Raw genomic sequence first — 27883 nt, forward strand, 5'->3', positions numbered from 1 at the left:
GTTATATGATTTCTTGATAATGAGGCTGGAAACGATGCGATCATCTAAGTCATACAAAGGTGTGGTTTCAATGTCAGTTACAGAAAGAGCACATATTGTCTTCAATCGTGATGTTAGTAATTCTTTGGATGGGTAAATATGATTCATAATTTCAAAATGTATTTCCTTCATTTTGGGGGTTACTGGAAGATTCAAATACATAGTTCTTAACTTGTTTACTGTAGCCTCATCAAATTCCCTATGAATATCTCTTTGAATTACTCTTCAACCGTTTGATTTTGTTTCTTTTGTCATGATATTAATACAAGACAGACAATGGTATGCAAGCAAAATAACCATCACTACAGTATCGAGGATTAGCGCTAAACAACAGTGACGTAAAAGACGTAATTTCCTGTCGCGCATGCGTAAAGTCGACATAAATACTGTTGTCAAATGTTGTGGGAGGGTCCAAACCTCGGCGTAAGTAGATCTTTGTTCATCACAGTAAAATATGATCACCAAAATGTAGCTCCCTGTGCATAGTGTATCGATTTAGCACAACATTTAGTTTGGTGAAATGAATCATTGGAATGTGTATCTATTCAACACCCATAAGGTAACGTGCTTTGGTAAACATCTGCAAAGAACCGCTGGGGCCGAACATTATACTGTAGACAACAGGAAGGATTTCGTCCAGCTAGCTAAAAAGCGCAACTTCCGGTTGGGATCCATAAAGTACATAAAATATTTGACAAACTCGTTGAAATTGTTCAAAAAATGCACAAAACGTATAAAAAATGCCACACCTAAAGTCTGTTTTATTTTAGTGCGCTGTATTTTCTGGTAAATTACAAATTAGTTAAATCATCCGTTTCAGCTACGCCGACAGCAACCGTCGTACTGTTCTGCTGAAAATGCAGTCTAGCTGTACAAGCTACCGAAATCGTTTTACAACACGTGATATACACACACACACGCACACATTGACACATGTGCTGTGAACTTGTTTCCTGAGGTTGTATTGTAAGTTACCTCTATTTTTTCTTTAAACTAATGGACGTTCTCCACAGTGTGGCTGTGGGAGCAAGTGAAGGCGGTCTCCTTGTCCAGGACTGTCCCCAGAAATGAAGAGGTGAGTGGGACCTGTGTTGCTTATAAACAAACAGACGGGTGTACGATATGTGTTGTGTGTGTTTAATTCAGTTCAAGGCAAGCATTTTCATTCTGTTTCAGCCAACAAAAAAGCCCTGATGCAGATGGGAGTACTACTGTCAACGAAGAAGGTGAGGCGGTCAACGACTGTTATATGTGTAAAAGCAAATAGAGAAGTACATGACATACAATTTAATGATTATAGAGTTGACTGATAGACCCGTGTGTGCCATAGCTTTGAAGGCGTAAATTGTCCATACTGTTTTTATTAAACCCCACCATAAAATTAGATTATTTGGGTATGCTGTGTATATGCTGTGTAAGTGTAATGTTCTTATTTGATTTGATTTAATTTAATTTTCAAAAGCTGTTTATAATCATGAATAAACATCCTGCTTGTTGTAATGTGCTCCGACAGTCTCGGTGGCCACTGCAGAAGACCCAGCAGCTATTGCAGCCATTCAGTCTGCCTCCACATTCACAGATCAACCCATCAAATACTTATTCAAAACAGAAGGAGGAGTGGGACAAGTAGGAGGGAGTTTTGTCACACACTTTTTTTTGCCATCATCAAAATCCATGTTTGTTGTAATAATGTCTTGAGTGCTTAATTTTTAAAACGTTGTATATTGTCGCTGTCTTGTGGAAAAACACTTATGTCCAATTTTGTAATTTAAAAAAAAATATTCACGTTAATGAGATGTCTGTAATGCAGAAACCCCATTCACGTAAAAAAAAAATGGACAGGGTGTTTTTCACAGGACAGCGATGATATGTAAAGGTTAAGGACAGCACAGTGGACTGGTGGTTAGCATACTTTCCTCACAGTTCTCAGGTTCAGGGTTTGGATTACAACTCCAACCTTCCTGAGTAGAATCTGAATGCCCTGCCTATGTTTTCTTCCCTGGGTACTCCAGATTTCTCACACATTAAAAAAAATACATGCAAAAATACATGCATGTTTTGTCCTGACTGGTCTTAGTAGTTTTGACCCACTCACTGACAACCTAGATGTCAAAGAGCTGTATTGTTTTTGTGCTTCTTGTGTCTAGGGCTGCCTGTTTAGGGCTAATGCACCATTTGCCAATAATGTGTTTTCTTCTAGGTGACATACAGAGTGATCCAGGTGTCTGACGGCCAGCTAGAGGGTCAGACAGATGGCGGTGCAGCAGTGAGCCTGGTCACTGGTTTCCCTGCAACCACTCAAGCCGTCACACAGGTGAGACCGGCATCTTTGTGTACATCCATCCATCCATCTGTACACGTACAATAATTATCATTACCTTCGTTTCGATTCGTTTCTATTTCAATCAGGTTTGCAATTTGATTTGATATTTATTCATTATGAAGTAAAAATTCACAAATAGGTGTACATTTTGAAAATTTTGAAATATTTACCCCGACCAAGTAAACCTATGTGACATGTCACTTCACACTTGAGTTGTTTTTTTAAAATCTGAAGTCTATAAAGATATTCTAGCGAGAACTGTGCTGCCAAGTGTTTTTTAATAATTCTGTTAATCACAATTCAAAAGCAATGTCTTGATTTTCATTGGTTAATTTTCATTGCATTTTATTCCTTATTATTTTTCTCAGATTCAAGTTAATTCTGTGACCACTGTGGGTTCTATGACGCCCCTGCGGACCGCCAGGCGCGGGGCTTAAAACACAGAAAATTCAATCGCGCATGCGCAGCTCAAGAATAAACACCAACAAAAGTCATTAGTGACCTCCGGGTCGGTTTTCTTTTATTAAGAGGCGAATCGATCATTTCTGTCCACATGTGTATATTTTGTCCTTAAATGAATACAAGATGAGACATTTTCCAATAGTTACATGTACATGTAATTTTAAAGGTCTTATGCCATTAAAATACATACATACATGCTGTGGGTAGAAATGAGTCCGAAATAGTTGTTCAATGCGATTTGAGGTTTGCATGCAAAAGCCTTTGAAAGGCGAAGGCCTCGCCTCGCCCTAAAACTTTGCATCACCTGCATCACTTGAAAAACATACTTGACGAATACATTCACCAGTGGCCGTAGACGGTTGGAATCCAGTTGACAAATAAACGTACATGGCAGTGAATGACTTAATTGATATTATTTCTGTTCTTTTTTTTTAATCACAATTTTTTTTTAAACCAAAACTAGTTTCACTTTGGATTCTCCACTTTATTCCTACATATTAGTTGGAAGTAGTTCATGCCGCCTCAAACGAAACAATCACTTGATTTTTCACTGATTCAGTTCATTGACAGTTTGATCACATGAGTCGGACAATTTCCATGCGTTGTAATCAATGTTTCTTGGCTCTCAGGCTGTGTTCTCCCAGTCAGAAGGGCTTGGGGGAGATGGCACCACTGAGACACAGTACACATACTATCCTGCCAGCATTGCTGACACCACAACTGGGACCATGGTGACCACAGTGCAGGCATCTGACACGCTGCTCAGCCAGACTACACCCACGGGTAACACAACTCAGTGAGCTACGTGTATACCTAAACAAGAATGCAATAAAATAATAGCTTCCATATAGTGCTGTCAAGCCATTGACATTTTTTAACTGATGAATTGCTAAATTGTCTATCATTGATCGCGATTGATATGAATCGTGTTTTTTAACTACATTTTTATTACGAAGCTTGGAAACGATGTTTACTTGGGTAAATTCTTGGAACTTACGTGGGGGGGGGGGGAAATTAAAGGATATTTCGATTCAAAAACTTTTCTAATAGCGATCCTTGAGTACGATTCTTTTCCCGTAAAATACAACAGTTGAACGATACACCAAAGACGTACAACTAATATGGCGTTTGAATTTCGCTTTGCGAAGTGCGCAAAATATTTTGGATTTCTCCAATGAGCCGTCAAGCAACCTTTTAAAGTAAAACTACGTAAAAGTCCGTCTTTGCAACAGTGACTCTCCTCTAAGTTTGGCTGCACAGTGAGCAGAGGTCAGCTGCTACAGGAAGTACATAAAACGGAGTTAATTTTTTTTTAGTGTGTTATAAAATTTAAATTAGTCTCCATAGTTAATGCTTTCTACTTTGACGGCCGTAGTTACAAAACATTCAAGACTTGCAAAATGCAAAATCCCACCTGGTCCGTTGTTTGATTCTTATGATTTTTGTTACAGGGCAGCTCTATGTGATGATGTCACCCCAGGAGGTTTTGACAGGATCCAGTCAAAGGACAATCGCACCTCGCACTCAACCATACATAGCGTAATTAAATTATGAGTTACCACAATTTAAGCATAATTAGCCACCATCTTACAATATGGCACCGACGTTTCCTAGGAAACAAGAGGCTCCTCGGGGTTCCAGGGATGAGAAACGGCGTGCGCAGCACAACGAAGGTTATTTGACATTTTAACTGGCACTTCATACACAAGAGAAAGTCTGTTTGATTGAGAAAACACGCTTACATCTCTCACCCCAGTTGAGCGCAGACGTCGGGACAAAATCAACAACTGGATCGTGCAACTGTCGAAGACAATACCAGACTGCAACATCGATTACACCAAGACGGGACAGGTGAGCTGGGCTCTCTTCCACGCTACATTCATTCAAGCACTCTATTTTCAGTTCAAGTGTCATGATTTGTGTACAAAGGCACACGTAGTAACCTGTGAAATACAACATGAAGGCTATAAGGATCACTTTCTAACATTATTAAGGTAACACGGTGATGTTCACGAATAACTTCCCATTTTGTTTTAGAGTAAAGGCGGAATTTTGTCCAAAGCCTGTGACTACATCAAGGAACTCCGACAGAGCAACCTGAAGTTGGGGGAAGACCTCGGTGGACTTGATCGACTTAGGATTGACAATCAGCTTCTCCGACAGGAGGTATGTAGGTGTGAGATAGAGACAGCTGTACAATAAAGAATCCGACCAACATTTTCTGGAAAAATATGCCTCCAAAACTTGAAGGCATCATCATCGCTTGTCCATGAGAGTCCTCAGGAAAAAGGTAGATAGGGAAGGAGTTTGAATTAAAGAGGACAACCTGAAAAGCCGACATTCATCCTTACATAGGGCGCACCCCTAAAAAGACGCTTTCTTCTTAAGGCCCCCTGGCTTCATATCTAAAGCCAACAGTCTCAAACTTGTGTTTTAAACTGGACAGTGATCTTAAATTGGACCAGCAAATCAGCACTGTTGTTCGGTCCAGGCGCTGCTCAAGGTGCCGAGGACTAGGGCTGTGCAATTCATCGAAATTCAATTACAATTGGGATTATTACACTCCACGATTACAAAATTGGCATAATCGTAAAAAACTATTTATCAATATGTATTTGTATCCAATGCACCGTTTGATTACACAAGGTAATCATACTTGAATTTATACATTTGCAGCTTTTTTATTTTATAACTAATTCGACAATTTTGTTAGGTCCAAAAGTAACTAAAATCGTGTTTCAAAGAAATGTATTTGTCCTCATATTTTCTGTTTTAAAATGATCTTGTTTCGCCAAAAAATAAATGATCGTTTGAATAATCATGATTTCAGTTTTGACCAAAAATAATCGTGATTCGTCTTTTTTTCATAATCAAGCAGCCCTACCGAGGACTAAGCGGAGCCTCTTGCCTTTTCATTTGCTGGTCCTTCCCTTTGGAATGACCTTCCATTGAATGTTAGGCAAGCCCCGTCTCAGTCCATTTTCAAAACCCATTTGAAGACACATTTCTATTGGTTTTTGATCCGACCTGAGACTGACAGTTTTCAGCTGTTTGCCGGTGTCTATTGTATATATTGTTTTGTGTTAATTTATTGCCTTCAGTTGTTGTATGCTATTTTGTTGTTACAGTGTGAAGCGCTTTGAGTACCAAAGGTACAAAAGTGACAGTCCATTTAGAATGTAAAGTGCTTTGTTAGGGTTGTGAAATGTGCTATATAAATGTGTATTGTATTTATAGTTTCAAATATTTTCTGCTGGGAAAAAATATATTTTCTAAATTACACCTTATAAATTGGACATTGACCAGTATTTAACCTTATTAGGTTTATGTTGAGGTAGGTAGCAAAAGTATTATGTTTTGTTCTCCGTTTGACAATGGTCTGATGAAGATTCACAATTTAGTTATAGACAGTGTCAAAAATATACTGTATATGTAACAATGACTAAATGTGGTTCTGGAAATGTTGACAATAAAATCTTCTTCTAGCCAGCAACTCAAGTCATTTTAGTTTGGACTGATTTTCAGAGTATTCTCTCCCATACATCAAAATGTGTTATCTTTGTTCAATTGATATTAAGTGACAAATCTGCAAACTGGAGCCTGATTTGCTATCGGTATCTCTTTTGCTCAGGTAGAAGACTGGAAATCCAAGAATCAGATCCTGAGGAATGTGCTACGTCAGCATGGCATTGTGGGATCATCTAGTACGGACCCGCAGTGAAAAGCCTTTTTGGAGCAGCTTTTTGAAGACAACCGCACACGGGCCAAACCAGTACTTGAAATGCTTTGACTGAGACTTGTGAGGCTTGTCAAGCGTGCATGACATTTAAGGATATAATTGAATATTGTCATAAATATTCAACCCGTTGTCTGAAAAATGACAGCTTTAATATTTTTAAGGTTTTAAAAGTACTTATTTTATGCCAATCTTCATTGCATTTCATTTGAATTATGTATTAAAGCAATGAACTGGTCATTGAATACCATCCTCTTACAGCTGTTAGCCCAACAATCATTGTAGAAAGCTCCATGTGACAACAGACTGTAGGCCTTTTCACACTGCACTTAGCAGCACGCGGCGCGGCGTCGACAAACCCATTCCTCGTGCATGTGCTACGAGAGCTTGCGGACGGAACGCCGCGTCGTATAAGGCGGGTGCCTGCTGACGTCACCGCAATGCCACTCTCAAATTGAAAAATGACAGTAGATCAGCAGGAAAAGCCTCCCCGTTCGGTTGTTACTTTCTTGTATGTTGCTACACAAGCATTCACAAATATGGGCAAGCGTACACTGTCGTCCGCTCTACCCCATGGTGAACAAGAAACCAAGTACAGTGTGAAAAGGCCTTAACGCGACGTTTACATTACATTATGTTCCTGTGGACACGAGTGATGGTTTGTATGGCGGGTTGCAGTCTGCCATCTTTTGATACAGCACACGACGGGGAAGTTTAATTTCAATCAGCCTTGTTCACAGATGTTCTCCAAAGTTGTCCATGTCATCTTTAGAAAATCTGAACAGAATGTTCAAATGTGTCAGACCTTAATCAGAATGTGAAAATAATGAGGGCAAGGGACGTACTGGCATCTGTGGTAGAGAGTGGGCTGAACCGTAGTGCGTCTTTTGGACTCTGAGACTCTGCAACGTCTTCCACCCACGGCCTGTAATTGTTTCTTTGTGCTAACCTGCGAGAAAACTTGATGGAGAAAAAAAATGGTCAAAATTCCATGCCGTTCTAAAAATGGGGGCTGCGCTGGAAGCTGAGAACATAGTGTAAATGTATACAAGCTTATTTTTCTAGTCTTCTTTATAATGCTTGCAATATTGTCTCCAAATGACTGTATATGTGTATTTTATCAATATTGCTTTGTGACACCATTCTGAGTTTATATTACTTTTTGCTTTGTATTAATATTTGCGTTAATCTTTTCCCATGCCATTTTATTTAGCCTCACCTGGGACTGTAGTACATTGTAACAATGTAACGGAATAAATACATGCAACTGAGGACATCTTGATAATGTAGGTGGGCAGCAATAAATGTGTTTGTTACTTAAACTTTTGTGTATTAAAGTTGCTTTGTATCAATTCTACATCCAGCAATGTATTTAGAAAAGTTGATATATTTTGTAGATTTGGGTGGAGGAAGGTAAAAGTACGTACATGTTGATGACGGTGGGTTAAATAAGAAAGGTGAAAGGTAGGCATGGGCGAATCGATACCAAAATATCAATGCTCTGATCCAGAGTGCTCAATTTTAAGTGTTGATCCTCAAGCTAAACTATCGATATTTGCAAGTCATTCATTAATATAAGATATGTATTAATCTACAATTTAGAAGGTTGTATTGTCATCCATTCAAAATTTTCACTATGTTTTGCCAAGGGCAAAGAGCTTTCTGCCTTGCAGAAACAGACTGCTGGCTCTGGTCCCGCCCACCAGAGCTTCGTAAACGCATTTGATTGGATGAAGAACTCTACCTAGTGGGCACTATAGAGTGCAGGCCACTGTTGACAAGATAACTATGGAATAGTTTGAAATAGTTTGGTTCAACTGATGATGCGTGCGCTTCCACTGGTGTGAGCGCAGTGGCAGCGGACGGGGTTTTGTTGGCAGCTTTGTGTAAGAAAATAAATAAATCACGTTCTTTATTGATAACGGATCGGTATCACGATATTTGGTCCAGTATTACTTGGTATCGGGTCGAATCCAAAATCACTGGTATCGCCCATCCCTAGTGAAAGGACGTCTCATTATAGCCCCTTTTCCACCAACAAGTTAGAGTTTGTTAGAGGCGAGACTGCTGCTAGATACACTGTCAAAGAGGAAGTGGTGGGATGGATTGCACTTAATGCCACTTATTTTCGTTTGTAATGTTAGGCAGCAAAACATTACTTTATTTTTTTATTCTATAAAACAGTAGGGAGAGTACAAAGTTGTCAATGATTCCATTCCTCGTCAACCCAAATGCTTATGAACATGATTTTTTTTTAGATAAAGAAAAACACCAACAATTTAAAAATCACTGTTCACAAATGAGGTGGAAGAAGCCTTAGCTTATCGTGCTCTACCTCCATCCGCCATTTCACAGTGAGAACATTAATAAATATTTTCACTAAATAACCATTTCATTTACCACATTTTATTCTTGATGTTGAAAACACAAATAAATCTGCATTGTACGAGCAAAAACAATAGACAATCATACCATGGAATACTGTCCATCGCGCTTCTGCTTGAGTTGCGCAGTCCTATGAGAGACGTTGTGAAAAAAACAAAACAAAGAAAACTCCGCCCTTTCCTGCCTGGGAGTACAACGCGTGTCAAAGTGCGTGAAATGTATCTGGTGAAGCGGAAGTGGTCGCCAGTGCGCAGCTGTAGGATAGCCAGACTGGTCAGGACAGCTACGGGACTACAGCGGTACATCCCGAGCATTATCCACTGTATCTAGTAAACGGAAGCTGGCCCAATGATTTGTATACTGCTGGTTGCCGGCCACGGCACACGTTTACAGACCGAAATAAAGGTGAGCGGGTGTTTCATTGCAAACGAATGAAGCTCATCGGGTCGAAGGGCAAAGTTCGTAGGGTCGAAGTGGATGCGGTACGCCGAACTTCTTAAAGAATCTTGGTTCAAGAGTGCCGCTACTATCAAGCTGTTATTCCCATGCTGTGTACCCCTTTTTCCCAAACAGCGTGTAAAGCCCTCGTTTGCCACGTATGTATAAACGCACTAACGCACGGATTTAATTAACCAGTAACCCTTGTTTAAACATTAAACAATGTAGATGTATAGGCGCGAATGTAAAATCCTCTACCCGGATAAGCAAACCCCAATTCCAATGAATTTGGGATTTTATGTAATAATGATTTGCAAATCCATTTCAACCTGTATTAAATTGAAAACACTACAAAGACAGGATACAGTTACCTCCACTTGAACCTTTTGACCTGTTGCTGTTTCAGGTTTCAAACAGACATAAAATTTGCTTTTTTTTCGTGAGTATTACCTGCAACACCCTGTGGGACACAATCGTGAAATGGAGCGAAGTTTACACGACATTTTAAACGTATTGATTGATTTTACTACAAATAAAAAACTAAAAAGTACGTGCAAAATATTCCCCCCCAGACTTTGTAGAGCCACCTTTTCGGCGCTGTCCTGTGAAAAACGTATTTCCTATTTAGTATTTTTTAAATATTGACGCTTATGTTAAGTCTATAACGTGAAAAGCCTATTCACGTAAAAATGTTTAAAAAAAATGAAATAATGGACATAATTACTTAGTGTTTTTCACAGGACAATTAGGGTATGCTTCTATCAGTTTTGCACATCTAGAAATTTTTGACCATAATCTAGCAAGGAAGCCTTGCAAAACGGTTCCAGCTCAAGTAGATTACATGGAGAGTGTTTGTAAACAACAGTTTTCAGCTCTTTCCACGGACTCTCAATTTGATTCAGGTCTGTACTTTTGACATGGGCATTCTAAGTGGATTTATTTTGAGAGAAAAGGGGGTGAATAGTTATGCGTATCATACTTTTAGATTTTTTATTCGTGGAAAAAAAGGTAAAAATATAGTATGAATTTCGTTTCACTTTGCGACTGTGTCCCACTTGGTGTTGATTCTTCACCCCCCCAAAAAAAATCCAATCTTATATTGTTTCAAACCTCTGGCAAAAGGTCAAAAAGTTCAAGGAGGCTAATATTTTGCAAGGCAAATGCATTATAATAAATGTATTATTTATTTATTTTTTGCAAATATTCACACTTTTTGAATTTGATGCCTGCAGTACAAAAACGCAGCATGCCACTGTGTTATGTAGGCCTTTTGTCAAACCCTTAATAAGCGTTTTTGAATTGATTACGCTTAATTGTTGAAGCTTGGCCAATTGAGATTGAGGTCGTTCCCATTCTTGCCTGACGTACAACTTCAGTTGCTCAACAATTCGTCGTATTTTGCGCCTCCTAATGGACCACACATTTTCAATGCACTGAAAAAAAAATCCTATCCTCTGGATTCATTTAAGAAGTTCTGGTTTCTGGCATTCATGTGTGGAAAGCCCATACTTGTGTGAGTTTGTTGACCCTAATGAGGACAAGTGATATTGATGATGTACAGATGAATTTTCACATCGGGCAGCCCGGCGTGACACTTCTAAGCAAGTTTGTGTCACAGTTGCGTGGCTGTGGTCAGAATCTCTGCTCAGCCCCTCTAGGGTGGATTTTGCATGTTTTCCCTGTGATCGCGCTTGTTTTCTCTGAGTATGCTGGCATCCTCCCACATTCCGAAAACATGCTTCTTCGATTATTAAATGTGATGGGGTTTTTTGTTGTTGTTGTTGTTTTTTTGTCTATATGTGCCAAGCGAATGCTGACCCGTCCAGGGTGTACTGTCTTGCTGGAATAGTTCCCAATCGAGAACAAGCAGTATAGAAAATGAATTGTAATATACAGTACAGTACAATTATTGATTACCGGGTAATACATCTAATAGCACACTTTCAGGTTTGTATCCAAAATCTTGATGCAAACTTTAGGATCTCAATTCATATATTGACATCATTACTATAACAAGTCATGTTATTTTTAATCTTTCCTCTACAAGACTGATGATACTGGCTTGTACAGCCATCTAATTGGGGTACCGAAGACCTTGCTTCCTGGCATTGGAGGAAGGAAAATTTTGGACTTTTGGTGGAAAACCATAAACTTGTGAGTCTCAGTGACTTAAATAGAAAGTCAACCCAAACATTTTTTTTTCAAGAATATGTTCAATGCAAGACAACTAGTTTAAACAATAATGCGTGATAAATACTGCGTTTGTGGAATAAGAGTTAATCCACTCGTTTTTAGCCATTTCTCGGGACGGTCATTTTGTCACTTCTGTCGACTGAAAATGACATCACAATAACTCAGGGCCAGGTAATGACCAATCACGGTCGACCTGTTTTCTGAAGCTGAGCCATGATTGGCCGTTACCTGAGCTCTGAGCAACTGTGATGTCATTTTCAGTCCACAGAAATGGCAAAATGGCCGCCCCCTGAGATGGCTAAAAGTGTTTTATGCTTCTTAACTCATATTCCACAAATGCAATATTAATCAAAATACAGTGTTTCAACTAGTGGGCCTACTGGGAACATATTCTTGAAAAAAAATATCATTGGATTGATTTCACTTTAAGGAGCTTTAACGTTCGTTGTTTGTAATTATGATGTTTACTTAATGTCATTTTGTTAATTGTATGTCTGCTCTGTCCACAGGCGTCAGTTATTCACAGAGGTGTATCTTGTCACTAATGCAGACAAGTGAGTGCTAAAGCACCTCCAATTTACCTTTCAGAAACCAGAAGAGCACCGATAGAAAACCAAAGTGCTTATTTGTTTTCTTGTTGTTTGGTGGTCTCCTGTGATTAGGTATAAGCATTTTGAGCGCTGGGCCACGGCCAATGATTTCCCAGTGGAAAACATAATAAATGATGGCAGCACCACAGAGGAGGACAGTCTTGGCGCCGTGGCTGACCTGGAGCTGGCCATACGCAGTCGCAAGTTGCACGATGACATCATTGTGGTAATATGGGACTGTCCGAAATGAAATTAAGGATCTGTGACTTTGTGTGGTCTTGATTCCTCCTCTGTGTAAGCAGATAGCAGGAGACATGTTGTGTGCAGACCAAAACTTTGACATCACTCAAGTGATCCGTTTCTTCCATTCAAAGGTGAAAATCCTTTTGTGTTATGGCAATGATGCATTCAAGGAACTGCACTTATTTTGTGTTGTCTGCTGAAGCCCGGAGAACTGATGATCTACTATGAGATGGAGGAAGGCGAGAAAAGCAGCTCCAGGGGCATTGTGGAAGTCTGTCCTGACTCCCATCGGTGATAAGAAATATGAATCTATTTTTTGGGTTTTAGCCAATGAAAAGCCATCTCAAATCGTGACGGGGCTTCAAGTTAACGTTGCCTTTTGATGCAGGATAACTCGTTTCTGGGAGAAACCCAGGGAAGAGGAAGGGCTCACATCGTCTCGTCTGGCCAGCGTGGTGTTTTACTGCATCCAGAAAGATACTCTGCCCTTCTTGTCTGACTTCATAAGTCAGATGGAAAGCACAGACGGGTCCTTTGGAAGATTCTGGGTTTGTAAAGAAACACTGCTTTTTCAGAACAGGGATTCCCAACCTAGCCAAAATTACACTTTATCACTCGTTTTTTCCCCCCTCTTAAAGCGGAAGTCAACCCAAATATATTTTTTTCAAGAATATGTTCCCAGCAGGCCCACAAGTTGAAACACGGCATTCTGATTCATTTTGCGTTTGTGGAATATAAGTTAAGCAGCAAAATGCACTCGTTTTTAGCCATCTCTGGGGGCGGCCATTTTGTCTTCTGTCGACTGAAAATGACGTCACAACTGCTCACAACGAGCATCTGACGGCTGACCTGTTTTCTGAATCTGAGCCGTGATTGGTCGTTGTGAGCAGTTGTGATGTCATTTTCAGTCGACAGAAGACAAAATGGCTGCCCCCAGAAATGGCTAAAAACGAGTAACTGTCCTACAAGTGTAAAGAAGAATTTAACTACAAAAAAAAAAAAAAATTGACTCACTGACAGCCTTTAGGAAAGTGGAAGATTTTTTTTTTACCTTTTGAACTCATTCACTGCAATTGACGAATTTACTTGTCTTTTCACAGTCCAGCCATTCAATCCCAGGAACTTATTTATATTCTTTCAATTTTTTTTTCAAACGCTAGGGTAAAAGATGGTCTGAAAATGTCTGACAGTGAATGAGTTAACTGTCATTCAAGTATAATTAAACAAGTTAATCTCTGTATAGCAAAAATAAATAAATAAATTGACTCACCATTAGCTTTGAATGGATTTGACATTACAGGATCAGGTTACCTGAGTTAGAAGGGTAATGTCTTAACAATAAAGTTGGAGGTAACCCAAAAATGTTCTTTAAGATAATATGTTCTATGCAGCCCCACACTTCTAAGCTTGATATTCTGATGAATATTGTGTTTCTGGAATACCAATGAAGCAGCAAAACCGACCCGTTTTTATCCATCAATGGGGGCGGTCATTTTTCCACTTGCTGTCGACTGAAAATGATGTCACAGTTGCTCAGGGCTCAGGTAAAAACCAAGCACGGCTCAGCTTCAGAAAACAGGTGCACTGTAATTGGTTGTTATCCATGCCGGACCAACTGCGATGTCATTTTCAGTCGACAGCAAGTGACAAAATGGCCGCCCCCTGAGAGGGCTAAAAATGGGTGGATTTTGCTTCATAACTCATAATCCACATAAACAATTCTAATGGAAACGCCGTGTTTAGACTAGTGGGGGCGCATACGACATAAGAACATTTTTGGGTTGACTTCCCGATTTAAAGACTGAAAGCAGAAGAAACAACAATGTGTGTGTTCCCTTCTTTTTATTAGTGATGTCAATTTACGATGATTTAGCCATATTTCATTTCAGTGGTACCCTGTGGCGGGGTGGCATCCTAAAAAACAAAATGACAACTACCATACAAAAACACACTTGATAATCCTTCAATTCTTGCCTGTTTTATGCGCGTCTATCATAGTTATGATGGTGATATTAAAGGTGGAATTTTCCTCATAAATACTGAATTCCAAATTGTTCAACTTTAGGGACAATCCACTTGATAGGTTACTGTACAAAGGTTCTCATGATCGAACAAGCTAGTTGCTGATACAACCATTTTTTTCCTTAGGAGGAAGTGATCAACAAGAATCTGCTTGATGTGTTTGGAATGAAGCTTCCAACTGGTTTCCAGCTAATTGGACAAGTGGTCTGTGCTGTGTTTTCATCATTTGACTCGTTCCTGTCACATCACGCATTGAGCGGTGTTATGTCTCACCTGTACGGTTTGCAGCAATAAGCGCCGCAAATCTGAAGCAAATATTTGCTCAGTAAAAGTGTCATGCAGTGTATGATTGGGATTAGTGAATTGACTCGTTACGTTTAATTTAGGAAGCAATTTGGTTTCTGAATTCATCAGAATCTCCAAAATATTGTCCACGTCATTTACTGTATAACTTTCCCTGACTTGATTAAATGTTCATTTACATTTATAACGGAAGTCAACCCAAGCATAATTTTTTCAAGAATATGTTCCCAGCAGGCCCACTAGTTGAAACACAGCATTCTGATTAATTTTGCGTTTGTGGAATATAAGTTAAGTAGCAAAATGCACTTGTTTTTAGCCATCTCTGGGGGTGGCCATTTTGTCTTCTGTCGACTGAAAATGACATCACAACTGCTTACAACTACCAATCACAGCTGCCCTATTCTCTGAACCTGAGCCGTGATTGGCCGTTGTGAGCAGTTGTGTTGTCATTTTCAGTCGACAGAAGACAAAATGGCCGTCCCCAGAGATGGCTAAAAACGAGTGGATTAACATTGTTTGTCTTTACCAAATGAAACATTTCCCCACTGTGGGATCAATAAAGGCATTCTTATCTTCTTATCTTACTTATTCCACAAACGCAATATTTATCAGAATGCCCTGTTTCAACGAGTGGGCTTGCGTAAAACATATTCCTGAAAAAAATATGTTTGCGTTGACTTCCGCTTTTAAGTTTTACTGCTAATCTGTAAATTCAACTGAATGCTGAATTTGTTGTGTCTTTATAAGATAATTTGCATGTAAAAGAAACATCTGATTGTCATGAATCCTTGATAATGTTTTGTAACATTTCAGGGTCTGTCAGACTACACCAAGTGGCTCACGCGATTCTCCACCAAGCACCAAGACAATTCTGCCAGACCTATTACGTTTCGCTCTTTTGCCAGGTTCGTACAGTAATAATAACAATGATAACAATAGCTTGGATTTGACTTGAAATATAATTGCAGTGATATGTTTACCCGGTGTTTTAATCTTTACACGTTTACTCTCCACCAAGAGAATGTGCTTATTGCCGTAAATTGACTGTTAATGACAGGGTTGGATTAATGGGGAATCCATCAGACTGCTTTCACGGGAAAACCATCGCTATGACTATCATCAACTTCTGGGCCGAGGTCACCCTTGTGAAAAGCCAAAGTTTGGTACAGCAGGACACACACATCGGTGCACCCAACATTATCATCACCACCGAGAACAAGAACTAAGTTACTTTGATATGGTAGGTTCTCGTCCCGCATCCTCTCAACGACCCCACGGAGTTTGGAAGCTTACAAGATTTGTTCAGTATCAGTAGGAAAGAAGGGTGTGTATGATGCAATAACAGGATATTGCCTTGCATACACAACAATCCTTATTATTGTCACATTCATACTGTACTGTACGGTTCATTCACTGCAGTTACTTTGGGGGCCTCCGGCTGCTGCAAGCGACCTGTAAGAAATTCTACCAGTTCTGCTGCCAACAAGGGTGAGATTCACTCACTTTTTGGCGGGTTATACATTCAGAGCCTCTCCTACCCCCCTTCCGCGCGATAAGTGAATTTCCGCAAAGTAGAGGTTGAACTTTTTAAAAAATGATACATTACAAAATGATGAGATTACCAAAGGTATGATTTGATCTGATACTTGTTTGTCATTCATCAAATCGTGCAAATCATTGGGCATGTTAGTTTGAGAGCTATTGTTTGTCTCCATAGCCTTTGTTTCAGAGTTTTTCCACGATGTATATTCGAACAAAACGCACTGACTAGAAAGAGTAAACAAAAACCCGCATACATAGAATATAAAGCAAAAACTAGATTCACAGAGGATATAAAAACAAGATGGAGAACTTTAGCACCTGCTCATGAGTTAAGTGTTGAATACTTTACTTGAATAATTTACTATAAGGATGTCAACTTGTTAGCCAGGGAGTTCATCTTGTTAACAGTTTGCAAGGTTGCGGTAATCATTGGCCATCGTTCTACCTTCTTAGCTCACTGTTTGAGAAAGGTCTTCTCAGGATGACAGGTCTCACAGGCAGTGATGATGGTGGTCTGTTGTCATTCACATCTCTCTTAGGTGATCCTGTTAAAAAAAACAAACAAACATGAATTTGCCATAAATATAGTTAGTGTTGTGAACCTAAATTAAAAACGTATTTATATTTAAATTAGTGCTGTCAAGCGATAATATTTTTTAAACTAATTAATCGCAAAATGTTCCATAATTGATCGCGATTAATCGTATCTACCATCTACAATGTTTTTACGAAGCTTGGAACCGATATTTACTTGAGCAAAATAATGTGAAAAAAATGTCAAGTATATTTTGATCCACAGACTGTTCTAATACCTTTTTTTAAATCCTTGAATACAATGCTTTTCCTGTAATATACAACTGTTGAACGATACACCAAAGACGTACAACTAATATGGTATTTGAATTTGGCTTTGCAAAATGCGCAAATTATTTGGGATTTCTCCAATGAGCCGTCGAGCAACTTTTTAAAGTAAAACTACGTAAAAGTCCGTCTTATGACAGTCACTCTCCTTTATGTTTGGCTGCAAAGTGAGCAGAGCTCAGCTGCCACAGGAAGTAAATAAAAGTGCGTTATGTGAGTTTTTTTTTTTTTTTTTACGCGTTATAAAATTGTAATTAATCTCCATGGTTAACGCTTTAACTTTGACAGTCCTAATTTAAATACATCAACTTTGTAAAAAGTAATAACTTGAAAAACTTGTATGTACCGGTAAATATATCAACTTTGTTAAAAGTGTAAATCATCTCAAATAATTGCAATAATTATTGCATATAAATACTTAATCAGAATTAAGATATTTTAGGAAACATATCAGGATGTTGTTTTAATCTAATTAGCCATCAAGATTACAATGAAGTCTCATCGCCATCCAAAATGTTGGCATCTAGGGAGTCATTCTCATGACAACCAAAAGATGGCAGTATTGCATACGTTTACAGATCGTACTACCAGTCAGCATACACACGCACACATTTTTTTTTTAATCTGAATGAATAACAGTCATATAATCCAAAACACTTACATTTCTCATAACACATAATTTGACAATGTATTCATAACTTTGTAAAAAGTAATAAAGTGTAAATCATCTTAAATAATTAAAGTAATTGTACTTAACCAGAACTAAAAACGTTTTAGAAAACGTATCAGGATATCGTTTTACTCTAATTAGTCATCAATACGGCGCCATTGTAAAAGTTTACGGGTGGGTACACTATCATGTCAAATCCCAAAGGTAAACAGAGCTGTAGATTAGTATAAGAGAATAGTGTTAGCAGTTGTTTGCGTTTCACTTCACTGTACATAACTAAGGTTATTTCATTTACAAATGGCATTTCTCCTTGGATGAGTTGAAATGATGCATGTTTCATTGCAGCTGTCTCACAAAACCTATTTAGCAATCGACATTATGTGTTTCACTACTTATGCGTTCCCTCAACATTTGTCTCCACAGCATTGCTTTGACAAAGCAGAACTTCACATTGAAGTATGACACGAATATTCCGCGGCAAGTGGTGAGGGTACTCATGTACTAATCGCTTCATTACTAAGAAATTAAACCAAAAGAAACTAAACGTCCTTTACTCTTTGTCTGTCTTTGTTGTAGGGCCTCGCTGGGAGCAGGTTAATAACTTTCTTTCCTCTTGTCATCCGTAATCCAAATGGCATACTATACATGTTTGCTTGTTTTTTTATTGGTATTTGCCCTGGTTTAATGTGTGTGGTTCATACAGCTGATCTGAAATAATTTACTGGTCTTGCAATGTTGTGTGCAGCGCCATCGTCTCAGCTACCCTGAAGTGTCTCATGAAATTTTACAACCTCACAGATAATGTAAGGAGGTCAGGTATTAACCTGACACTGCCTCACTGACACTCAGGCCTGTCTTTATCGTCCGTTGCCTCCTCCAAGTGCTTCGTGTCGAGTTATTCCAAATGATTCAACTCCTCTCAAAATTGTATTTGTTTCCGAAATATAGACATTTAAAAGAGTCTGCATTGAAGCCCCCCAAAAAACAATTCGTTTGACTATTGAAATTTGAACATTTTACAAAAGAATGTAATTCATACTGGGGGTTGTATGATTTTGATTGTAACTACTATGTGTTTTTCCTTCCACTACATCTAAAAAATACGTAACTAATTACAAGAGTAACATTTGAACAAACACAAACAAATGCAGCATCAATTGCACTTGGAGGGAGTAACAAAAATTCATATTAAGACGAGATGACGTTAATGATTGACAAACTGTCTTATTTACATACTGTACATACCAGGATCTCCCAAAGCCAATCCGAGCCAACTTCATTCTTAGTGTGGAAACCGACGAACTCTTCATTACTGCCGGCCTTCAGGACAGGGTCGCGCAGGTAAGTATCACATGTAAACAGGGCTGAACTGGCAATTGGGTTTCCTGGGCATTTGCCCTCGTGGGTCGACATACATCAAGGGGCAGACCGATGCTTTTAAAACCATATATTCATTCCTTTTTCCTCTTTCATTCCATAGCCCCGCCCTTATTTTAGAGCTGTCTGTTTCCCCTTTACTAGCGGCAGTTGTCTGAAGCAGGCAGATTTTGGTACGAAAGCGCAAACATCCCTCTGTTGAAGCTGTTGTCGCATTACTATGACAATAATCCGGAGACATAATGATGCATGGTATTTAGCTTTTAGAAACAAAAACTTCAAGCATCTGCATTTTAATTTTTGTTATGAGCTACTTGGCACAGTTAAATGAAGGAGTTTGTTGCCATAAACACAACATTAACTTGGGGTGCAACAAAATGGTGCACAAGGAAGTACAGCACACACATATACAGTATAAGTACTTTTACGCTAAAAGGAAACTACAATTAGCAAATGATAAAATATGTAATTATCTACAAATACAAACAATATTCTGCGATGTAATAATTAGGGACGTAACGATTCACTCAAGTCCCGATTCGATTTTCAGTTCCCGATTTTGGATTCGATTACATTTTTAAAAAATCGCTACCATGCTTGACTCTGTGCTAGTGTGGTGCGCAGCAACGCTGCACAATGATGTTTGGTGCAAGCGCATAATTTGATCTACACTTTCAAAACTTGGTATGCATCTGGAATGGGAAACAAATGACATAATTTTTAGACTAAATTAATCGAAACGATTAATCGATGCATTGATTGCATCAATTTTTATGTGCACAAGCAGTAGCAGGAAATTATGTTTTATTTTGCAGGTCTACGAAGGTTTAGTCTACATGGACTTCAGCAAGAAGCTCATGGAAGAGCAGGGTTACGGTATTCACATCACTGTACATTATATACCAGTTTACACATACACACACACACACACATTTAACACATTTATATATTAACACAGTGGCTTGTGAAACTATTCAGCCCCCTTGAACTTTTTTGAAGAAGATATGAAGATACAAACATTTATATTTTGGGTGAAAAATCAACACCAAGTGGGCCTCAATTTTGAAGTGGAGCGACAGATGCCTGTTTTGCTGACGAATGACGGGACGCTTTTAAAAATGACTAGTACTGACGGAAGTGAATTTTCATCCGTCACAGTGATCGTCACTAATCGCGTACGTCAGTGTTGGATGTCCGTTTTGACGTCTTTTTAGGGTAGGGGTGGTGGGAAAGACCCGCGGACTTAACTGACGGTGACGGACTGACTAATAACTGATGATAACAATTCGGTATATATATTACATAGGCCGTTATCGCGATATCGATATTTTTACGATATATTGTGCAGCCCTTATGTATTTATGTATGTATGAATGACACACGTGCAAACACACACAAAGCAAAAACAGGTTTATAGTATAAATGTACCTAATGTATGGTGTTTTACACTTTTAGGGAACTACATCTCCATGGATATGAGTGGCCTGCCTCTGTTCTGGTTGGCGTACTTGAGTGACCCGAGTGACTCTGGGCGCATTCATAACAACATCCGACAACGCTGGCTCAATGGTAGGCTAATACTCTTTTTTTTATACTGCATTTTTTTTTAAATACAGATTTCCCCCTCCATTCACTGAGGTTACGTTGCAGGTCATCAATAAGTGAAACCCGCGGTTTAGAAATGTCCTCTACAAATACTTTCTAGCTATGTTTTTATAGCATTTACTGTACTACTCTACTGTACTTACTTTCTACAAACACATATAATTGGGAAGGAGCAAGAGCCATGGTTAACACAAAATGATTGTACAGTGTAACAGTATACATATCCCTGTTTTTAGTAAATGAGTGCCATTTTTTGCCAACTAGCAATTTTATCATCTCAGTACATCATGCATAAGATGTACATTATACAGCCGTTGTTTTCTAAAGGTGTAAAAAGAAAGATTGCTGTTTCATTCACCTTTCAAATTTACAGTCTCAAGCTAAATAAGTGTTCACTCACAGTCGCTAGTGAAATCAATCCTCCCCACTAGTAGTGCATCCGATTTATATGGCCACAATATAAACGGGACTTAGCCAAGTTAGAGTTATCCACTGTGCAAAAAAAAACAAAAAACTTAGTCAGTCATCATACATTTTGTGACTTAAAAAAAGATATACAATGTTTCAGAAGATTTTATAATTCATTTTGTGTATAATATAGATACAGTATTTCTTTACAGTTGTCTATCGTGAAAGGTGGTTGCGTATTGGTTCTTCATTTAGCATGAGTTGTCTTTCTTCAGGGGAGCCTCTTGTGGTCGAAGCCATGGAGACTTTTGCTCAATTTACTGATCAAGCCAGGTAGATCAATTCATTATGGCTTAAATGTTTTTTGTTCATTATAAGCACTTTTCTGAACTCATGTAAAAATGTGTCTTTTTAAAGGGTTACCCAAAAATGTTCTTTACAAGAATATGTTCTATGTAGCCCCACTAGTCGAAACATGGTATTCTGATTAATATTGCGTTGGTAGAATATAAATTAAGCAGTAAAAGCCACCTGTTTTTGTCCATCTCAGGGGACGGCCATTTTGCCACTTCCTGTCGACTGAAAATGACATCACAGCTCATGGCTCAGCTTGAGAAAACAGCTGAGCTGTAATTGGTCATTACCTGAGCCCTGAGCAGTTGTGATGTCATTTTCAGTCGACAGAAGTGGCAAAATGGCCGCCTCCTGAGATGGCCAAAAACGTGTGGATTTTGCTGCTTAACTCATATTTCGCAAACACAATATTAATCAAAACTTAGACTAGTGAAGGCGCGTAGAAGATATTAAGCAAAGAATTAGTTTGGGTTGACTTCTGCTTTAATTCGTAAAACTAGACCTTTATTTCGCCTTAGCAGTGGCTGAAAGAAACATTCCATCTGTTCTCTCAGGGTGGCTCTAATGGAAAAAGACTGGAACCGTCTAGCGCAGCTAATGGACCACAACTTTGAGCTAAGGAGGTAAACCGGCTAGTCTGATGCATTAGTAGGACTAGAAAACTGTTTGCAAGGCACAATATTAAAGATTTAACCCACGCAAGTATTCTCTTCAGGCTTTTAGAAACAGTTTGTCCTAGAACCTGAACACAAACAGAAACGTCTCTTTTATGGATATTTCTACTTCAGGGTTTAGTGGGGGGAAAACAGCTTTCAAAATTAAGAGAGAAAATGGTTATCATTTACTATAATATAACAAACGAATCTGTCAAAAGGACAAGAGTAATTCATCCTGATACAAAGGCCACATTTAAGAGCTGTTTTCCCTCAGTTATCTGGGAAAATAAGCGAACGATTTGAATATAGTCACAAGCATGTTTAGATTAAGCAGCAGAAACAATACCTCCTACAGGTCCGTGTACTCCGATGAGTGCCTTGGTCCTGGCAACCTCAAGATGGTGGCGTTAGCGAAGCAGGTAACAGGGATTTCTCTGTCTACATATGAAGTTCATATTTTATTCAACAACATTCCATTTCACGCTTGTGTCTTTCTCAAAAGTGGTATACTTTGTCTTTTCATGCTCGGTGCATCTTGCAGTTTGGCTCAGCGGTGAAGTTACCAGGCAGCGGCGGGGCAGTGGTGGGATTGTGTCTAGACCCAGCAAAACTAGTAAGATTACCCCACAGGACATTTCCAAGTTGCAGTTGTCGTTATCGAGGGCGGTGGTTCTCAACCTTATTACATCAAGTACTGCCTCAAAAAATATTTAGCTCTCCAAGTACCGCCATGACGGCCAACGTTAAAATAGTCAAACGGTCGGTTGAGGTTTTAGTCTTCAAAAGCACATTTACTGTACTTAAATAAAATACAACTGAACTGTAATCCAAAAAACATACTTTACTTCAGAAGTAAAAATTGTGCTTTACTTGGGGGGGGGGGGGGATACTGCACTGGATTTGAAAAAAAAAATATTGCAGTGGATTTTTTTTTTTTTTAAATGTTCAAATTAGCTGTTAAATTACTACGAGCTTTATCCTAATATGTTTGATTGAATTTCATTTTTTAAACATTGTAAATTTGAACTAGCTAATTCAGTGATTCTTTTGCGTACCACTTTGGAAAAACAAATATTCTTATTTGGAAAAAAACCCAAAACATTTTAGTCAAATTTGTAAGCGCTGCATTTTGAACTTGCTGTTCTCGTATGACTGTGCAGGGCAACACCTCAAACTCAGTCATGCGCCACAAAGTCTGGGAAGTCTGTCCCTAACATTTTAGTTGAACTTGCTCAAGGGTCACCGTCACTCCCTTTCCTCTTTTTCCACATCATCGTATCTGTCATGTCTGTCAGGGATAGTGTCGTACAATGGAGTGGGCTCAATTCCCCTGCTACAATCACTCAGTGAAAAACTGGTGTTCATTCCAGCCCTTTTTCCCCAAGTCAGTTGCAATATGCTCCAAATCCCCCATGACTCTGAATTGGGCAAAAATGTATCCGTCATTCCAGCCAATGAGATCTCTGTAAAGTCTCTTGAAATGTGCAGTGCGTTTACTCTTTTGCTTTATGTCAGTTTCATAGTCAACTTCAACCAGGAGTGACAAATAAACAGCTTGACGCCAGCACGCTTTGTCTCTCATTTGAAAACTGGCAAGAGAGTGAGAGCAGACGCTTAAGAATATTTTAAAAACTGCATTTGAATAAGTTTGATTGTATTTTAATAACCGGGTTATTGCAAATTGCTCTTCTTCTGTCTGTCTGCAAAGCAGATTAGCCCATCGGTGTATGCTCATTTACACTCGTGTGAATTTATTTTCATGAATAAAGCTCTAGTGAAAGTAAAAAAATAAACAACTTATAAATTCAAGTTCGTACATTTGATATTAATACTGGTTTAAAATAACCCTGTGAGAAAAAGCCAATAAAAAAAAAACTGAGAAGTTAATAGAAAGACATTTGAACCCTGTGCACACTGTGATGGGCCAAATAGGGAAAAATCAAACGAGTTAAGGCCTGCTTTGACATTTTTCATTTAACACTAAACCAATTCATCAGTCTAGGTAAAGATGTTATATTTAGTTTGAATTGTACTGTATAGTTGGAAAGAAAAACAGCTAGGTAATAAAGGAAAATATCAATGATTTTTCAAGAATTGGGTGTGGCCGGTGGCCCGATCGATTAATGACTGATTGATTGAAAACAAGTGAGAGATGACAACAAACTTCTCCTGCCTAGCCAGTCAGTGTAGAAGGTAAGCACCGTAGTACAATGTAGGCAAATGACACTGGCCATGTCAAATGCTATTTTAGTCAATAGTGCGAGTTGCTACGAATAAATGGCTGTACTTTGGAAACCTCAACATAGAAGACATAGAATTGAAATCCAGAATCGTTTGGAACTGGAATTAAAACAAGGAACCAAAATTAGTCAAACTCAAACGATGCCCCGCGGCTATGTTTTGTTCTCTGTCATTTGCACCCCTGGCAGCGTCTCCTACATGTCCAATAAAAAACTTTGCCGTGATGCTACGTAATGATGTTTTATACGCCCATTGGCTGCGCGAATGTCGCAATTTCACGCTGTAGTCTAGCGTGCAACCAGTGCAAGAAACGAACAGAGATAGTGTGAGGGGTAGTTAAAAACAACAAGCTAAAGTAAAAAAAAAAAAAAAATGGCTGGTGGAAATTCTGATTGGTAACTTTAGAGAGTCACCAGGTGGTGAGCAAAAAAGTAGCGGAAAAAACTGGTATAGACCATCACTTTCATCTTTTATAAATGACTATTTTTTTTAAATGTTTTTTTTCTCCTGTACATCCTCAGAAACTGCTAATGCTATGACAAACACAGTACTTGCTACAGTGCGTACCCCACAGTTTACACGAGTCTTGCCGTCATTATGCATGTATATTGGTACATACCAGTATATAATATATATACATATTATTAACATCAGAGGTGGGCATTCTGCCTAGCCGACGGACCGGTCCGTGTAGTAGCCGCCTATGACAGACGCCCATTTTGCAGACGTTAAACAGGAAACTTAAAAAAAATAGATGGACTAAACATTGTGCATTTCACCCATCTATGTGATCGTCTTATCGTCTGGAAGGATTTGTCCAATATTAGCATCAGGCTGGTAATTACTGACTCTAGATGGATGGCTGAATATTAGCCAATATATTAGCCATATGTTGATCAGACGGTAATTGCATTACACATTTTTGGTCATCATGCACAAACTTCTAAAAAAAATGAAATAAAATTAAAAAAAACAAATTTAAAAAAAAGGGAAGAAAGAAAACAATTTGTGTCTTGTATAACACACACACACCAACAGGCCTTCACATAACTGCACACATACAGCTTTGTGTAATGTAATGGAATGTGGCTTTGAGGGATATCTGACAGAGCTCGAAGTCCTTGTGACCAAGGATGTCCCCGGGCCAGACGACCTGGTCCTTGAAGTGATTAACCATAGATGGAGACGATCAGAAGCAACGTTTTTGATTAGACTAATCTGACAGGACGACACTATATATGTTTTCTCACTTCGCCCCCATGGGTGTGAGTGTTCGCGAGGTATGAAAAGAAGCCCAGATCTGACCTTGTCTGATTCCTGCATTTCAGAGACTGAAAGAAAGGGATGAGCAAATGTAATCAACTTGTGTGAGTCTTGATTTACATTGGATGCTTTCTTGAAAGATTAAACGAACACGCATTGGAAAATGGCTGTTGTTTTGTGAACTAATAATTGAGTATACATCCCAAGTGAGTGACCTGTTGAAAATTGAAACAGCCTATAATATTGAGTATTATTTCGTTTGCTGCTTGATTTGTGCATTTTACATCGGGGCTGTTTTTGGTCAGCTAATGTGTCGTAATTCACGTCAGGCATGTTGTTTGACAGCTACTGGGTCCTAAAAGGGGACGTATTTAATCCAGCCGCGGTGAGGCTTCCGTTCCACCTCCACTCAGCGAGGGAGGGGTGGTGGAGGTGGAGGGTTAAGTTGGTCAACGGAAGCATGTTTAAAATAACAGACTGATCGATTGCCAATTACTATTTGGTCTGGCGTGACAAAAATAGCAGACGGACGGACAGCGGAAGGGTACCCAGGCTGCAGACCAATGGCGATAAATGGACCGGGAAATTTGAGTAAAATGCCCACCTCCGATTATTATCATCATCAACATTTGGAGGATTCCCACTAGGATTAACAATGGTTGTTTCCAATTGCATTTTTATTTGTGTAAACGATGAACATATTGATAGTACAAAGTTGGTGCAGCTCAATTATTAGTCAGAGGTAACACTAGCAATATCTGATTATCCTATGTGGCTTTTGTCTGTCCCATCAGGACCAAATGAGACAAGCTTTCCAAGAGGCTGGCTGTGTTTTCTGTGTCATCACGCCATACGACCCATCTGTCAGCACTGTCGCCAGTCAAGCGTGATTGCCGCTCCAGGGCTCAAGTCAGGCTGCTCAGGTTCAACAAGGGTCACTGGAGGATTATCAATAAACACAAATGCAAATATTGTATGTAAATAGGTACTTTCTACATGCACTTGGTACTAATTGAGTCGTATGCAGGCCAGGTCCTTGAATAAGTATTCAGATCTCTTGAACTTTTTCACACCTTAAAAACCCAAAACTGCAATGTTTTTATTGAGATTTTATAAGATGGGCAATAAAGTAGCACATAATCATGAAGCGGAACGGGAATGCAAGGCTCAAAATAAGCGGTTTCGCATCGCAGTTTACGAGGCAAAATTTACATTTTGCACCTCATGAAAACACATTGAATTGCAAAACTGAGAATTCACCCCTTTGAGTCCCAAAAAGCTTCACTGGGCTGGACGTACAAGCGTAAAAGTGGAGCAACATGTCAGTCGGACGTCAAGGCTCGAGTACGTGGATGCTACTTACGCCACACCAGCTAGCTACAAATAGCAACGAGCTTCGACTGGCTACTGCTGTGGCTAAACATTTTGCAGAGTCTCTCCTAAATCGATAATCATTTCCTCCGCGGTGGCAAATATGCTACACTTCTATTGTTCTCACAAAGAAATGACAAGGAAAGATGGAGAAGTCATGCTAATTGCTAAGCTAACGTAAGCCTGACACAGTTTGTGCGTTTAACACCAGATTAGGTCTTGGGGTGATCGTTTGCAGATGACTGGAATCTCGTTAAAGCAAAGAATGTCCAACTTTGAACAACAAAATCCTTTCCTTTCAACAATGCCTTTGTTCCTGCCTGTCGTCCGTATAGGCCAGATTTGTTGAATCCACGACCTATAGTTTTCTCGTGAACGGATTCTGTCACCTGCTCTGACAATTTCTGCAGCTCCTCCAGAGTGACCGTGGACCTCTTGATGTGCTAGTCTGTGTTGCTTTTGTTAAAAAAACAAAAAAAAAAAAAAACACGGTACAGTCAAGAATTGTGAAAAAGTTCAAGGGGTATGAAACTATGAATAATTTTTCCAAGTCACTGTATATTATACATGCCACAAGGCTGACGTTTAAATTGTGCAGAAGCCATATTATAAAAATGATTTGTCTCGTCATTTTCTATTGTGGAGCTCAATATTAATGTAAAAGTCATCACTTTTTACTGTTTATAATTTAATATTTCTTAAATGTAAATTTCATAATATATTGTGCAGGTGTGAACCTGTTATTTTTTTTTACAGTAATTAAATACTAATTTTATAAACGTTTTGTGTCATTTTTATTGT

At 38.9% G+C, this 27883-nt stretch overlaps 2 protein-coding genes and 1 long non-coding RNA gene across 4 annotated transcripts; 2 read left to right on the top strand and 1 right to left on the bottom strand.

Annotated features, from left to right (window-relative positions):
* The first annotated feature begins 399 nt into the window (after positions 1-399).
* On the top strand, positions 400-7882 carry usf1 (upstream transcription factor 1). Of its 2 annotated transcripts, none has more exons than XM_086035128.1 (11): positions 400-462; positions 1053-1114; positions 1216-1265; positions 1553-1665; positions 2240-2353; positions 3454-3607; positions 4276-4363; positions 4439-4497; positions 4581-4675; positions 4862-4990; positions 6456-7882. In XM_086035128.1, exons 2-11 carry the CDS (start codon positions 1107-1109, stop codon positions 6543-6545), a joined length of 900 nt encoding a protein of 299 aa, XP_085891254.1. In that variant the 5' UTR covers positions 400-462; positions 1053-1106; the 3' UTR covers positions 6546-7882. The 2 variants fall into 2 exon arrangements, with proteins under 2 accessions (XP_085891254.1, XP_085891255.1); XM_086035129.1 differs by having other exon boundaries at positions 457-598.
* Positions 2881-9264, bottom strand: LOC147144674 (uncharacterized). Its single transcript, XR_015087394.1, has 3 exons — positions 9033-9264; positions 7406-7520; positions 2881-7337 (listed from the first exon to the last, which is right to left on the bottom strand). It is a non-coding gene; the product is annotated as an uncharacterized LOC147144674 (long non-coding RNA).
* On the top strand, positions 9143-27861 carry gkup (glucuronokinase with putative uridyl pyrophosphorylase). The gene is made up of 23 exons (XM_086035127.1): positions 9143-9350; positions 11431-11537; positions 12086-12130; positions 12239-12392; positions 12469-12540; positions 12612-12700; positions 12798-12957; positions 14558-14635; positions 15548-15639; positions 15792-15897; positions 15979-16058; positions 16154-16222; positions 18231-18291; positions 18384-18400; positions 18553-18610; positions 19056-19148; positions 20000-20060; positions 20640-20753; positions 21473-21530; positions 22106-22174; positions 22563-22626; positions 22749-22820; positions 26506-27861. The coding sequence occupies exons 1-23, from the start codon at positions 9294-9296 to the stop codon at positions 26599-26601; spliced, it is 1872 nt and encodes a 623-aa protein (XP_085891253.1). The 5' UTR covers positions 9143-9293; the 3' UTR covers positions 26602-27861.
* Positions 27862-27883: the final 22 nt, after the last annotated feature.

The sequence above is a fragment of the Filicampus tigris genome, chromosome 7 (assembly GCF_054856515.1).
Source record: "Filicampus tigris isolate MCC_2025a chromosome 7, RoL_Ftig_1.0, whole genome shotgun sequence".
Classification (NCBI taxonomy): domain Eukaryota; kingdom Metazoa; phylum Chordata; class Actinopteri; order Syngnathiformes; family Syngnathidae; genus Filicampus; species Filicampus tigris.

Coding starts and splice junctions, on each gene's coding strand:
- usf1 (XM_086035128.1), top strand. Junction 4,498..4,580: donor GCGTGCGCAGCACAACGAAG/GTTATTTGACAT, acceptor CTCTCACCCCAG/TTGAGCGCAGACGTCGGGAC. Junction 4,991..6,455: donor ATCAGCTTCTCCGACAGGAG/GTATGTAGGTGT, acceptor TCTTTTGCTCAG/GTAGAAGACTGGAAATCCAA.
- gkup (XM_086035127.1), top strand. CDS start 9,294: ATGATTTGTATACTGCTGGTTGCCGGCCACGGCACACGTTTACAGACC. Junction 16,059..16,153: donor AGTATCAGTAGGAAAGAAGG/GTGTGTATGATG, acceptor CATTCACTGCAG/TTACTTTGGGGGCCTCCGGC. Junction 20,754..21,472: donor CCGACAACGCTGGCTCAATG/GTAGGCTAATAC, acceptor GTCTTTCTTCAG/GGGAGCCTCTTGTGGTCGAA.